The sequence below is a fragment of the Medicago sativa genome, chromosome 1 (assembly GCF_051527215.1).
Source record: "Medicago sativa cultivar Bolivia chromosome 1, Bolivia_mono, whole genome shotgun sequence".
Taxonomy (NCBI): domain Eukaryota; kingdom Viridiplantae; phylum Streptophyta; class Magnoliopsida; order Fabales; family Fabaceae; genus Medicago; species Medicago sativa.
This window is the reverse complement of record NC_140749.1, coordinates 79,493,656-79,508,409: the sequence shown is the minus strand read 5'-3', so window position 1 is coordinate 79,508,409 and position 14,754 is coordinate 79,493,656. Positions and strand designations below refer to the sequence as shown.

Genomic DNA, 14,754 nt, shown 5'->3' with positions numbered 1-14,754 from the left:
TTATATATTACACAAAAAAAAAAAAAAAAGAGTAGATTAATCTGTAACGCTTAATTAACTTAAAGGACTGCAAAATGAATTTTGCTATTTTTATATAAGCATGTAGTCCTTCTGTAATAAAATTAAATAAATATAAGTTAAAGAAAATCGATGTATTTATGACTATATACATCAATTTGTCAAAAAAAAAATGACTATATACATCAACTTTTTTTAACTCATCTTTGTTTATTCTTCGTTACAAATAGTTTGGTTAGGTTTTCGTGAATGAAAAATCAAGAAAACAATTTGGTCCTCAATTACTATTGAATAATGTTAATAAGTGTCTTTAAGAGATTAATTAAATAATTTAAAGATGTAACTTTAAATATAGAAAATGATGTAGTATTTAATGATTGGAGATATCATTCACAAGAAACCAAATTCAAATTTTTCTAACCTAGAGATGGGAACTCAATAATGATCGAAGGAGAGGCTAAGAATGATGGACGAGATCATTCATAAGATTCTAAATTCAAAATTTTGGCTAAAATAATTATTGGCGGACTTTCATTATCTCCCAATTGTACTTCGGATTATTAGAACTTTTTCCTTATGAACTAGAAGATTGTAAGACCAAATAAAAATAATGATTGAAGAAAATTCAAGCTTTGATATATTTGATTTTTATTTTTTAAGAAAAGCTTTGATATATTTGATGAAAAGTTAAAAGTGGAAGCAAGATATATACACATAATCATAGTTTCAATATTGTAAGGATACAAGAACGCAGAAGCACATTAAGACAGAAAGGAAAAAGATGCAATGGTACCCTTTTGATCTTTATTCCTTCCTTCTTTGTGCTTTTCTTTTACTTTGACAATTTTCGTTGAAGCTGCTTAGCGAATCGTATATTTTGTTTTGATCAATCGAGAATATATATATATATATATATATATATATATATATATATATATATATATATATATATATATATATAGTATCTAATCTAGTTTACATTATTTCTCTATGAGATTAATTAACAAAAAAGATTATGGGTATGAGTCCTTAAAAAAAAAAAAACTATGAGTGGTAAAAATAAATCTATTAGGTTAGTATCTCCTTTTGAAAGTATTTTTCCACTATTCCAACATTAAATATCATGTGACGTGAGTATCTCCTTGTTATTATTGCAACATATACTTCACAACTTCTTAATAACCACACAATGTTGACAAATACAACAACCGCAAAAAATGTGTTTTGCTTTTCATTTTTCAAGTTGTTTAAAACATTCAATACGAGTTGTTTTTTAAACACTTAGAAAGTTATAGAGAAATAATTGTTTACATAAAGTTTTACAAGTATAATAATTTTTTCCTTCAAAAAAAAAAATAATTTTTAAAATGAATTTCAACATAACACTGTCAATTTTTGAACTCGTATTGTTAGTCATTGGAATGTAATAGTTTGGTTCTCGAGGTATTAAAAATTCACGTAGTAAAGGACTTATCGTATAAGCTAAGGTCATATATGTACCAATAAAATATAAGCGACTTTAATTAATCCAAATTTCCCTTTGTAAAAAAAAAAAAATTAATCCAAATTTCCCCTTCCCATTTTTTTAAAAAGATCACGCTAACTAATATTTATGCTGCAATAGTTAAGAAAACAAAAGAAAAGTAAATTTTGTATTGAAAAAAGATTTTTTACACTTTAAAGAGTTTGGCTAAGAAGGTAAGTGAAGTCACATGAATAATACTCCGATTCTCAAGAAAAATGAGCTCATAAGTAAAGTCTGAACAAAAATTGTTTTACGAGTCGAACTCAAACTCTGATGAATAATTCGTCATTTGCCTCGTTAACCACCGTCCATTACTTGGTTGCAAACAACATTTTTATATACATAGTATAATCTGTTAGATATATTATCAAATAATGTCAAACTGCCTAAAGATAAAATCTGCCAAAGCAGTCGAAAAACAAAACAAATTCCATCAAAAGAAATTATATAATGCTTATTTCATTTTTTGTGATTTAAATTAATGGGCTTGTGTCTGCAACAGTCTGAGAAACAGGGCAAGAAACAAAAATGGAGAAACTACAACATCATAACAGAGGTTATTTTGTTGAAAAGGGCAATGAAGCTTCAAGAGAATAAATTTCAATCAAATGAATCACTTCATGAAATGAGAAGTTTGGTTTCACTTCTAATACTAATTTTTAAACTAAAATATAATTGATTTTTTTTAAAGACATTTGAGCTTTTGGTTATAGAATTGATTTTAACACTCAAATTTAGTGTACAGCTCAATTTTACATCAATATATTCAAACAAAAATCACTTTACATACAACTAATTTTTAGCCAATATCAATTTAATTCACACAAAATCAATATTATCAAAGCAAGACCAAACATACACTCGAATATCTTTATATCTTGCAACGTTTGAAAAGTTGGATGCATGTTTCATGCCTTTCAATGTGGAATCAAACAAACACTTATTTCAATAGTTGAAGTTTTGTGAATTGGTCCTATATGAGATTTACTTGTGAGATAACGAGTTAACTAGTTTTTTAGTATTCTTCAAAAATCGTTTAAATATATAAAGGTTGGTTTTTGTCTTTTAGGACATCACTAAAATCTCTTCGATATGCTCCAATAATCAGCTGAAAATATCTTCTTCTAATGTACACGAGATCCTCAGATTATTTATGCTTCAACGTTGAAGATATTTATGCTTCAACTTGGATCAAAAATAAAAATAAAAATAAAAATAATTATGATTATTCTGTCTGGATATAATTTCCTTAGCTTTCTATTTTTATTTTGAAAGGTTATTTCTTTGTATATAAATTGTATATTCTCGTCATCGAGTCTTAAAAAATTTTAAGTAACGCTATCGTTTTTCACTATGATAATTATGGTATATTGAATGTTACACATCATATGCAATCAATGTACAAAAGGAGCCAACGAATGTTGGTTCACTTAATAAGAAGTTGACTCATACTCGTGAGAGTTCAACTTTCATTGTCAGCATAAGAACTTCGTTGGTGAATAATTTGTATGTAACCATGCAAGTGTTCTTTAAGACTTGAGACATGTTCTGATCCCATGAGTATCAAGAATCGAGCAACTTACCTCCTTTCAAAAAAAAAAAAAAAAAATCCACCAACTCACCTAAACCTTCCATTAAAAAGAAAATACAAAAACTGCAAAACAAAAGTTCATTGGATTGAATTGAAGCTCCCTGCAGCTCAAATGCCAGTAGCAAAAAAACTACTAAATTCACTGAAACAATTCCCCAAATGACAAAAAAAGCTCTTCATGTCCCAGAAGACTTATACCGCATGATTAAAGAAACTAAATACTGTACTGCACTAAATGTTTATTGTTATTTTTGAGACAACTTTTGGTCATAAGGTCTCCAATAGTTCGTAGTGACCATGTCGATGAAATAGCACATTGATGGAAATCTCCTCATCATTCATATATTCTTCACCGTATTTTGCTATATTTACCAAATCCATGGAGCTTGCATCTCTCATGAAGACATATATTGGAGTCCTTGTAAGTTATGAAGACAATGTTAGGTACAACGAAATGGAATAACATATATAAAAATAGTACGAATATTAGATTTCACATGACTCCCAAGTCCCAACGATTTACCACAAAATGAACCAGAAATTTGTTTCTCTATAAGTTTTCAAATTTTAGTATCATGCTCATTGTTTGACCCGTAGATTAATATCCATCGATTATCATCTTTCATTATGCTACTAACATGTATGTTCTGAAAAGTACCCCAACAAGTTAAACCGTTGTTGTAGGATATGATGTTTTATTGTTTGTGTAAAATTGTTAATGTGTATGCTACAATATCATCAAAATTTAAACTTTAACAGTCATCGTCAATCATCAATCAAATGTAACTGAAACTAGAAAATAACAAGAAAGTTAATTCATCAAAACTCAAAACTCACTTCAAAACATGAGAAGCCATTAATAGCTCAGGCTCTCCTCCCCAAACATAAGTCTGTTGAATTCTGGTCACATATGTGTCAAAATCCCCTTCTATAAACCTATAGACACAGCAAATATAACAATCAGTTTACCATGTAAATAAAAGTAAAATAAAAACCAAATAATTGTATGTAGTTTCCTTCAAATGACAAAGCTCACCATTCTGTTTCCTTGCGCCTGTTCAAAAGTTCTTCAGCAACCTAAATAAAACATCACAAAAATTGGGTAACAAAATTCATTGAAGGAAAAAAAAGAATGTTGACAAAGAAGGAATGCCTCTCCGTTTCAAAAGTTCTAGCAAGATGATCTTACTTTAACCCTTAATTCGTCGGCAAGTTCCCTCTGTCGACTTTCATTAGGCGCTTCCTCTCCATTTTTCAAGCAAGCTCCATGAGCTATTGCTCTGAACAGACACCGACCATCAGCAAGCACCCCTATACCATTCAGTGATACAAACTTATAAATGAACCCACATAATCTCTAACTCATGTTTATTACTTACTAAACACACCATCAAAATAACTGAACAATAACAACGTAACAACATAAACAATGAGCACCGACACTTCATATTGAACAAGTGTCTTGAGTTGGACACTAACAAAAACTATTGTATCATTGGATTACTTTTATTTTTTAAAAATATTTTGAATATACACGTGTCAATGTTGTGCCTGATGTCCGTTGTTGTTTCGTAGTTGTAAAGTTGCATTGTGACAAACCATCAAACACTTGGTCACAAACAAAAAGAGTATTATTTTAGTAAGTTTGATGACACTATGTTGACACAATAACAAAATCAGCACAAATATCATCAAACCAAACACCACCACCACCAACCAATCCCTGTACTTATATGAAAAAAATATCCATTAAAGACAAAAAATGAAATATTATTTTTCATAAAGTATTCATCTTTTATAAAGTTGTTTGTTTTTCTCAAAGTAAAATCTGTTCATAAACAAATTATGATTAAACACGTTATTAACGCACACACAAAGAGAAAGATTATGATTAAACACTTTTACGAAATAAAAAAATTAAACGAACCCGTGACTCTGTAATCAGCGTTGAGTTCATCGTCACGTTCATCGGAAAGCTCATCTTTCACTTCACGTCCCTCGGAACTCTCGTCCGGGAAAACAGCTGGAGTCGGCGGCGGCGCCTCGGTATCAACGTCAACAATAACCGGCGGCGCAAGGCAAGCGCAGACACCGAAAAGAAGCCAAGCTGAGTCAGAACGATGAAGCCACCTAGCAGGACGAGCATCCCAAGCAACGTTCCACGATCCTTCACCTTTGAGCTCGTGGTCATGATGAAGCATCACACCGCTGCTTCGGAATCCATCGCCGCCGCAAGGAGTAATCGCGTGCCATATCGAAGCAGCTCCACCGCCGGTTGAGATTTGGAGGTGGTTGCAGGCGGTGGAATGGTGGCGGCGGGCGGGGAAAGTGAGAGGAGCGACAGTGGCGTGAGAGAGACGAAAGGCGTGGTGGTGGTGGTGGGAAGAGAAGATCCAAGGACGAGAGCGAGTGGCGCAGAGTACACCAAGCATGGATGAGTGAGTGGCTAACGTACGCACTGTGTATGTGAGTTGTATGGGGTTTATTGTTATCCTACGCACCCATAACGGGTTTTATTATTAAGATTGGAGCATGAGAGAATGAATGAGAAGAGAAGAGAAGAGAAGAGAGCAATAAGAATGGACCAATAAAAAAGAACGAAGAGAAAGAGAGAAGCGTGGGTGTTATAAGGCCTCACCTCACCCTTTTCTTTTCTTGGAATGGAACCAAACAACAATGTCCACTTTTGCTATCTGTATTTTTTTATTTTTCCTTTTTGTATTTTTGGAAAACTAAATATTATGCCAACCTAGGTCCTCTTTGACAATAAGAATATTCCTTTTCATGTTCAAAAAAGTTTGTAGTTTAGGTTTAGAGAAACACCACTCTTTTTCTAACAACACTATTCAAGTTTTGAACATCAACTCTTCTATTTTGTGAAATATATTGTTCTTACTATTTTATGTGAGATTCATTTCTAAAATATGAAATTAGTGTAAGTTTTATCTAAAAAATAATTGGGTGTTAAGGAGAATATTAAAAATAAAATATTCATAACACTCGTCTTTATATTTGAACTCCAATGTTGGCCTTCTATTTTTGACAATTTTTTGTTTAATATTAAAGGGGGGTTAAAAAAACATCAAAAGAAGCTATACATGAAAACTAGTTGGGGACTAGAAAGTTGGAAAACATCGACAACAATTAATTATTTTAAAGCTATTTCTTATTTACAAAAGATAAATTTATGTATGAGAGATACTCAACCTCAATGTACATTTTAAAGTACATATATTAATTTTTTGAAGTTTAGATTAACAACTAGACAAGATAACATCCCAAATGACAATTAAACTGATCAAAATACACCAAATTATCTTAAAAATAATTTTGTTTTGAGCCAACCAAAGATACCAAACAACATCCAATCAAAAGATTATGCGCCTGTTACAATTGGAATAGGAGGTGAAAGTGCAACACACTTTTCGCGAGGCAAAATCTTATGCTGATGTATTAGCTAATATTGGATGTAGCATGATTTCTAAAATTCTAATATGATGGTTTATGAGTCGTACCCGACTCAAATTAGTACTTGTTAGTTGCTAACCAAACAGGGGTTACCCTCCCTTGTTAGACTAAGTTGTAATTTCTCTTTCGGATCTTTTAGCCCTCTATGCAATAAAAAAAAGGCAATTTCTCTTCAACTGTTTATCCAAGACCAAATTATCATGTGTAAAGAGATGTTAAACACCTTCATTATGGTTTACACCTTGAATAATTATCCAGTTATTTATGGTGCCTCATACATTATAAGAGATGAAAAACAAGAAAAGAAACATAAATTATAAGAGATAAAAAAAAACAAGAAAAGAAGAGATGGATACTAAACTCGTTATCACTTGAGAAAAAACACTAGACATATCATAAATGGTAGACATTACCCATCTTTAGTCAAAACCTGGTAGTCTCCTTTAAAGTAGTCTCCAAATCATAACCTTGGTCTTAGATGGAACATCAATCTTCCACACCTTTTCCAAAAAATTTAACAAAACCGGACTACTAGGTTGAATATTTATAAGCGAGACAACATTTTGTAATGAACCATGATGTAGAAGAGGGAGCTGATCAGTATGAGCCCACTTGGAACAATGGGCCTCGCCTAAGATCTAAGAGGAACCGGGTTAGGCCCAAGTGGATGAATGACTATGTCAAACCTTAAGAGTATTAGGGTAGCAGCTTGCCTAGTCAATAAGAGTTATTTAGAATATGCTTTATGCTTTGTAGTCCTTGTTAGGACAGTTGTAGGAAAAGGCCGTTGGAGGCAGTACATTCCACAGCTGTCATAATATTATACTATATGTAATGAAGGGACACTGAAATAAAGGCATTGCTAAAAATTCAGAACACTAGAGTCTGCTCCACTCACGGAGTAAAATTTCTCTCTGCTCTTTTTAATCTTTTGATCTGTTTTTTACAAATTGCATCCTTACATTTGGTGCTTTCATTGCTATGGCCTCAAACACTCCACCAGAGCTCCTTGAAACACTTAATCAACTCCTCCTTAACCAACGAAATTTCCAAGCAGACATGACTAACTTAACCACAGAGATGAATCAAATGCGAACGCGATTGGGTCCTCCTGGGTTCAACAACGTCGCAGGAGACACCACTCAACAACACAACTTTTCCACCACTGCCATAAAACTCGAAATACCCAAGTTCAATGGCACTGAAGCACTCAGCTGGATCTTTAAGATCAAGCAATTTTTCGAATTTCACAATACTGCAAAAGACCAACGTCTCAGTATTGCTTCTTTCTACATGGAAGGTGAAGCTCTCACCTGGTTTCAGTGGATGCATTCAAATGGGTTACTTCACTCTTGGACTGCTTTCCTTCATGCGTTGGAGCTGCGTTTCGCCCCCTCCCAGTATGAAGACCCAAAAGGTGAACTTTTTAAGTTGTGTCAAACTTCCACTGTTAAAGACTATCAAACTACTTTTGAGTCCCTGGCTAACCGTATCACTGGCCTACCCCCCCAATTTTACCTCAGTTGTTTTATCTCTGGACTCAAACCGGAAATTCGCCGGGAGGTTCAAGCCTTTCAACCAGCATCTCTATCACACGCCATTGGCCTTGCCAAACTACAAGAATCAAAACTTAATGATAAACCATATCAACCCTACAACCGTCGTACTGACACTGCTTTCTCCCCTGGATCTTCTTCCAGATCCACAAACCCTATCTCCTTAACTACAAAACAAACTACCCCATCAACCAACACCCCTCCACCAGCCACAAAAACACCACAAATCAAACGCCTTTCCCCAGCCGAACTCCAAGCCCGTCGGGAAAAAGGGCTGTGTTACAACTGTGATGACCGATTCCAACCGGGTCATCGTTGTAAGCGCCAATTTTACCTGTTAATTGTGGAACCCGAAGAGTCCGACCCACAAACTGAAGCCTTGACCCAACTCATGCTTCCACCCGAAACCACAATAGAAACACAACCCGAACCCGACCCGTCTGTTAAGCCCAATCCACAAATCAGCTTACATGCCTTAATGGGCCATACAATTCCTCAAACACTACGGGTTCAAGGCCATATCAACAACCATCCTCTCATGGTCTTAGTGGATAGTGGAAGTACTCATAACTTCATCCAGGATCGCGTTGCTAGACAGTTGGGTCTGCCACTAAGCCCATCCCAAGAGTTTCAAGTCCTTGTGGGAAATGGTGAAGAGCTGCATTGCGCCTCTATGTGTAAACAAATTCCATTGCACTTAGACACTCATGTTTTCCCTGTGGATTTATTTGTCTTACCCTTGAGTGGTGCTGAAATTGTTTTAGGTGTCCAGTGGCTGAAAACTCTGGGCCCCGTGTTGACAAACTATGATAATCTCACCATGTCTTTTTTCCATAACAATCAGATTATCCAGCTCTCAGGACAACCCAAACCTATACCTGCTGAAGCTTCTTTACACCAATTCAGAAGATTGGTAGCCACAGACTCTTTAGATACCATCCTTGCTTTACAACTTTATCCCTCAACACCAGAATCTCCCACAAACCAGACCACACAACCTCCTGAAATTCAAGCACTAATCCACAAATATACCCACATCTTCGCCGAACCTTCAACTCTTCCACCAAAACGTCCAACAGACCACCGTATCCCTATCACACCAGGCAGCAATCCGGTGAATGTCCGACCATACCGATACCCTCAATTTCAAAAACAAGAAATTGAAAACCAAATTGAAACAATGTTGCGTCAGGGGATCATTCGCTCTAGCACAAGTGAATTTTCTTCTCCAGTTCTATTGGTACGCAAGAAGGATGGCACGTGGAGATTTTGCGTTGATTACAGGGCCTTAAATGCCATCACTGTCAAAGACAGATTTCCCATACCAGCAATTGACGAACTCTTAGATGAGCTTTATGGCACACGCTGGTTCTCCAAACTGGATCTCCGTTCCGGATATCACCAAATTCGAATGAATGAGTCTGACATACATAAAACAGCATTTCGCACCCATCAAGGCCTCTACGAGTTCTTAGTTATGCCATTTGGACTAAGTAACGCACCATCCACATTTCAAACATCCATGAACAGGTTGTTTAAACCCTATCTTCGACAATTTGTCATAGTATTCTTTGATGACATCTTAGTCTACAGCCGTACCTTACAGGACCATATTCATCATTTGGAATTGGTATTTGAAAGCTTGCTCCAACAACAGTTTTTCCTCAAGATGTCGAAGTGTAATTTTGCTCAAACTTCCATCTCATATCTGGGTCATATTGTATCAGATCAAGGAGTGGGTCCAGACCCTGAGAAAATCCAGGCCATGGTGGATTGGCCTACACCTACCACTGTAAAGCAACTTCGAGGTTTCCTTGGTCTCACTGGGTTCTATAGAAAATTTGTGGAACACTATGCAACCATTGCAACGCCTCTAACTGAGTTATTGCGTAAGGATGCTTTCAATTGGACACCACAAGCTCAAATTGCTTTTGAAAAACTGAAGAAAGCCATGACTGAAACTCCAGTTTTGGGTCTGCCCAATTTTGAAGAAACATTTGTGGTAGAAACGGATGCCTCAGGACAAGGAATGGGTGCTGTTTTGTGTCAAGGGGGTCATCCTATCTGTTACTACAGCAGAAAGTTTTGTCCCAAACTATTGACAGCTTCTACTTATGTTAGAGAGTTATGTGCCATAACATCAGCTGTCAAGAAATGGCGTACTTACCTTCTCGGCCGCAAATTTTTGATCTACACCGATCAAAGGAGTTTGAGGGAATTAATGACACAAATCATTCAAACTCCGGAGCAGCAATTCTATCTTGCCAAGTTATTAGGCTACTCCTACGAAATAGCCTACAAACCAGGAGCTCAGAACCGTGTGGCAGACGCTCTTTCTCGTATACACACCCCTGCATCTCAGTGTCTGATTGTCACGATACCTCACTGGGATTTCCTAACTCAGCTCTGTGACTCATTCAAAAAAGATGACGAATTGCAAGCTTTATTTCAAGGAATCTCTCAAGATCCTTCAGCTCACCCCCACTTTGAAATCATTAATGATTTGATTTTCTTTAAGGGTAAATTATATATTCCTTCCTCTTCCCCTTTCAAACAAACATTATTGGAGGAATTTCATGCCTCTCAAATTGGGGGTCACAGTGGCATACAAAAGACTTTGGGACGGCTCAAAGAAAACGTGTATTGGCACGGCATGAAAGCAGACGTGATAGCTTTTGTCAACAATTGCAAAATCTGCCAAATCACCAAGCATTCTACACATGCTCCGTATGGCCTTCTTCAGCCGTTACCAATTCCACAAGGTGTGTGGGAAGATGTCTCCTTGGATTTCATAACAGGGCTGCCTTCGTTCCAAAACAACACGGTTATTTTAGTGGTGGTAGATCGTTTCTCCAAATCTGCTCATTTTGGTACACTGCCAACTCACTTTACTGCTGTCAAAGTTGCTGATTTGTTTGCTAGGATGGTGTGTAAATTACATGGCATGCCTAAGAGTATTGTTTCGGATAGAGATCATATCTTCCTTAGCAAATTCTGGCGTGAATTGTTTCGTTTAAATGGTACCAAACTCAGAATGTCCACCGCATATCATCCTCAAAGTGATGGCCAAACTGAGATTGTCAACAAGGCCTTACAACAGTACCTTCGCTGCTTCGTTCATTCCAAGCCAAAGGATTGGGGTCATTACATTCACTGGGCAGAATGGCATTATAATTCTTCTATCCACACCGCCACTGGCATCACCCCTTTCCAGGCTGTATATGGCAAACCCCCTCCTTCATTGCCATTGTATATTGCTGGAACGAGTCACATAGAGGCCGTTGATTCAGAGCTCACCAATCGTAACGCCATCTTAGACAAATTGAAGAAGAAGCTCCTCAAAGCTCAGCAAACCATGAAGTTGTATGCTGACAAGCGTCGTATCCCACACACATTCAAGAAGGGTGATTCTGTGTTCGTGAAATTACGACCTTACAGGCAAAGTTCCGTGGCAGGGCATCGTGTTCATAAGTTGTCTCAGCGTTATTATGGCCCTTTCAAGATAATCAACGCCATCGGCGAAGTCGCGTTTGAGTTGCAACTGCCCCCTTCCAGCAAGATTCACCCGGTGTTCCATGTTTCAAAACTCAAACACTGCTCAGGGGACCTTACTCCTCCACTAGAACTGCCTCTAGATGCTAAGAACAATCAACCCATTATTCAGCCCATTGCTATTCTCAACTGGCAACGTGGGGAAGACACATCGCAGACCAAAGTCTTAGTTCAATGGAGCGGTACCTTTCCAGAAGATGCGACTTGGGAATTGTTGGAGGAACTGCAGCTATCTTACCCCAAATTGAACCTTGAGGACAAGGTCCTTCTCGATGGGGGAAGGGATGTAATGAACCATGATGTAGAAGAGGGAGCTGATCAGTATGAGCCCACTTGGAACAATGGGCCTCGCCTAAGATCTAAGAGGAACCGGGTTAGGCCCAAGTGGATGAATGACTATGTCAAACCTTAAGAGTATTAGGGTAGCAGCTTGCCTAGTCAATAAGAGCTATTTAGAATATGCTTTATGCTTTGTAGTCCTTGTTTGGACAGTTGTAGGAAAAGGCCGTTGGAGGCAGTACATTCCACAACTGTCATAATATTATACTATATGTAATGAAGGGACACTGAAATAAAGGCATTGCTAAAAATTCAGAACACTAGAGTCTGCTCCACTCACGGAGTAAAATTTCTCTCTGCTCTTTTTAATCTTTTGATCTGTTTTTTACAAATTGCATCCTTACACATTTCCATATCTTTTCCAAAAAATTTACAAAACCAAACTACTAGATTGAATATTTATAAGCGAGACCATGTTTATAACAACACTATGAGTGTTGATAACTTCTTCTTCCCACACATATAAACACAGCCTCCTCCACCGCCAACTCCACACAATAGCCTAACTACCAATATATGTCACTCATACAAACAATCTTGGAAAAACATCATTCAAAGGCAACCTAGCATTAGCAACGCACCTATCAAGTCAAAATGAAACACTTTATCCATCTTCCAATTTTCTTCTAACCACGCCATGAAACCACCTATGAGTAATGTTGCACCCCACACAATATTTTTCTTCTTCTTTCAATTGCAACATCTCAAACAAGAGGGAGAAAAAAAAAGATAGATAAAAGTACAAAGGAAACAATAGATTGAGTTCAATAGTCGAGATACAACATATGTGAAAAATGGAGAGGATTTCAATGGAAAAAACTACATTCTCTTAGTTTTCCTATCCATATTTGAAAAAATCTACTACGCTAACTCTAAATATTATTTTCTAGATTTATTTCCACAAATAGAGACATTTTTTTTGTGATCAAATAGACACATTTGATAATTGAGTCGATGTATATTTGCGAAAATGTAAACGTCTATCAACAAATATATGCTTTGAATTAAAAAAAAAAAGTCAACAAATATGTTTACATAAAATGTGTTAAAAGTAGAGATTTCTTTGTATTTGCTAATTAATGTGCATGATACACAATCTTCACGAATAAACGTGTATTTAAAATTTGATGAGAAGAAAAAAAAAATGTGTCCCACAAACCTTCTATAAGATTGTAACAAAAAAAAAAATACCTTCAATAAGATTTGAACATTCTTGTGAAATATGAGCAAAATTTTGACCATTACCCACTCTCCGCCTAAGATCATCCTCAAACCATCGACCCTCAGACACACCAACACCCTCTCTAATCCCCACAAATATATTTCCATCAACAAGACGCCGCTTTTGAACACCCCCAACGTGACCACCACCTACCCCATACTTAGGTGCAAGGACTCTACCCCCATAATTCTCCACATTCTCTACAAGGTGAAATAATTATCATTTCCTCTGCTTCCCCAAAAGTCGTTCCCTCCTCAATAAAATCTCAAACGGAGTCTAAAAAAACATTTGGTTTTAAAAAATATTTTATGGCCAATATTACTTCTGCAACCCCTTATTGAATGGACAATATTGAATGACAAATGTTAGTATGTTAACTGTTATGTTAATATTTTTTTTTTTTATTGTCTTGACTTGAAACATGAACATTTAATTTATCAACTCTTTTAATCTTAGTTCAAACTTGTAAAACAACCCCTTAATTTAATTTAAAGTATCAATCCTAGTTTTAAGTTTTAACTTTTCTTGAGTTAGGCATTTACATTCTAAAATATTAACAATATTATCATTTTTTATGGAATATATGTGAAGGGTCGCTTGTACGGTGTTGGTGTCCTTTCAGCTACCTTTACAAAAGAGCAATCACGACTTATGCAGGAGTTTTTTTTTTTCTCCGCCTCCTCCACTGCATATATCTTTTTCCTTTTTACATTTAGAAGAATACAATAGAATTCAAACCGGTCATTGATACAATCAAGTCATCATGTCATTGATACATTGGTCAAACCAGTGAATCACAATCCTACATATTATACAAGTAGGCTATTATAGATTTATAGTGAATATTGTACACTACATTATGTCGATTTTCTAAATGACTACTACTACTGCTATAGTTGAAAGGTTTGATCATCACGGAATCTTAGTATGATGCACGCTGCATAAATATAAATTGCTTGCACGACTCAGGGACACGTGACACATCAAAGACAAAGACAAAGGTAACAACACAAGACAAGATACCCAGATAGCACGGTCACTAATTTACAAACTAGTATACATACATCAATATTAATTATAAAGTGAACAAATAAACAACCATTTTTGTTGTTGGAAGAAAACTAGAAAAGTGAAAGACATTGACGCAGTGAAAAAAGCTAAGAAAATGGCTCACCAAATTTGCAAGAATACGGATAAGAAGAAAGCCAAGTGTACCTGTTTATTTTGGTCTTCCCTATTTCAATTTGACAGTTTTTGAAAATGCATTTTGAAAATAGATTGAATATTTAAAAAATTCTGAAATTTTCAAAACATTGTCTCTAGATAGCTTTCATATTTTCTCTATCACATATAAAAGTGTATTTGATTAAATTATCATTCAAACTATTCATATACAAAGTAAAAATGTAAAATAAAAAAGTTAATGCGAGTGAACGAGATCTAAACACCCGAAAATCCCACATGTAGTTGTGGCTAAAAAAAA

General features: G+C 35.7%; 1 protein-coding gene across 1 annotated transcript; it reads right to left on the bottom strand.

Moving 5' to 3' along the window:
* Positions 1-2,869: 2,869 nt before the first annotated feature.
* LOC146957878 (uncharacterized) lies at positions 2,870-5,733 on the bottom strand. Its single transcript, XM_085739553.1, has 5 exons — positions 5,062-5,733; positions 4,324-4,445; positions 4,171-4,211; positions 3,972-4,070; positions 2,870-3,552 (listed from the first exon to the last, which is right to left on the bottom strand). The coding sequence occupies exons 1-5, from the start codon at positions 5,564-5,566 to the stop codon at positions 3,402-3,404; spliced, it is 918 nt and encodes a 305-aa protein (XP_085595679.1). The 5' UTR covers positions 5,567-5,733; the 3' UTR covers positions 2,870-3,401.
* Between the last annotated feature and the right edge of the window lie 9,021 nt (positions 5,734-14,754).

Bases quoted from the DNA above. Each gene is read 5' to 3' on its own strand.
- LOC146957878 (XM_085739553.1), bottom strand. From the start codon at position 5,566: ATGCTTGGTGTACTCTGCGCCACTCGCTCTCGTCCTTGGATCTTCTCT. The intron at 4,212-4,323 runs GTAAGATCATCT...TGTTTTATTTAG, and splicing joins CCGACGAATTAAGGGTTAAA to GTTGCTGAAGAACTTTTGAA. The intron at 3,553-3,971 runs GTGAGTTTTGAG...ATAACTTACAAG, and splicing joins ATGGCTTCTCATGTTTTGAA to GACTCCAATATATGTCTTCA.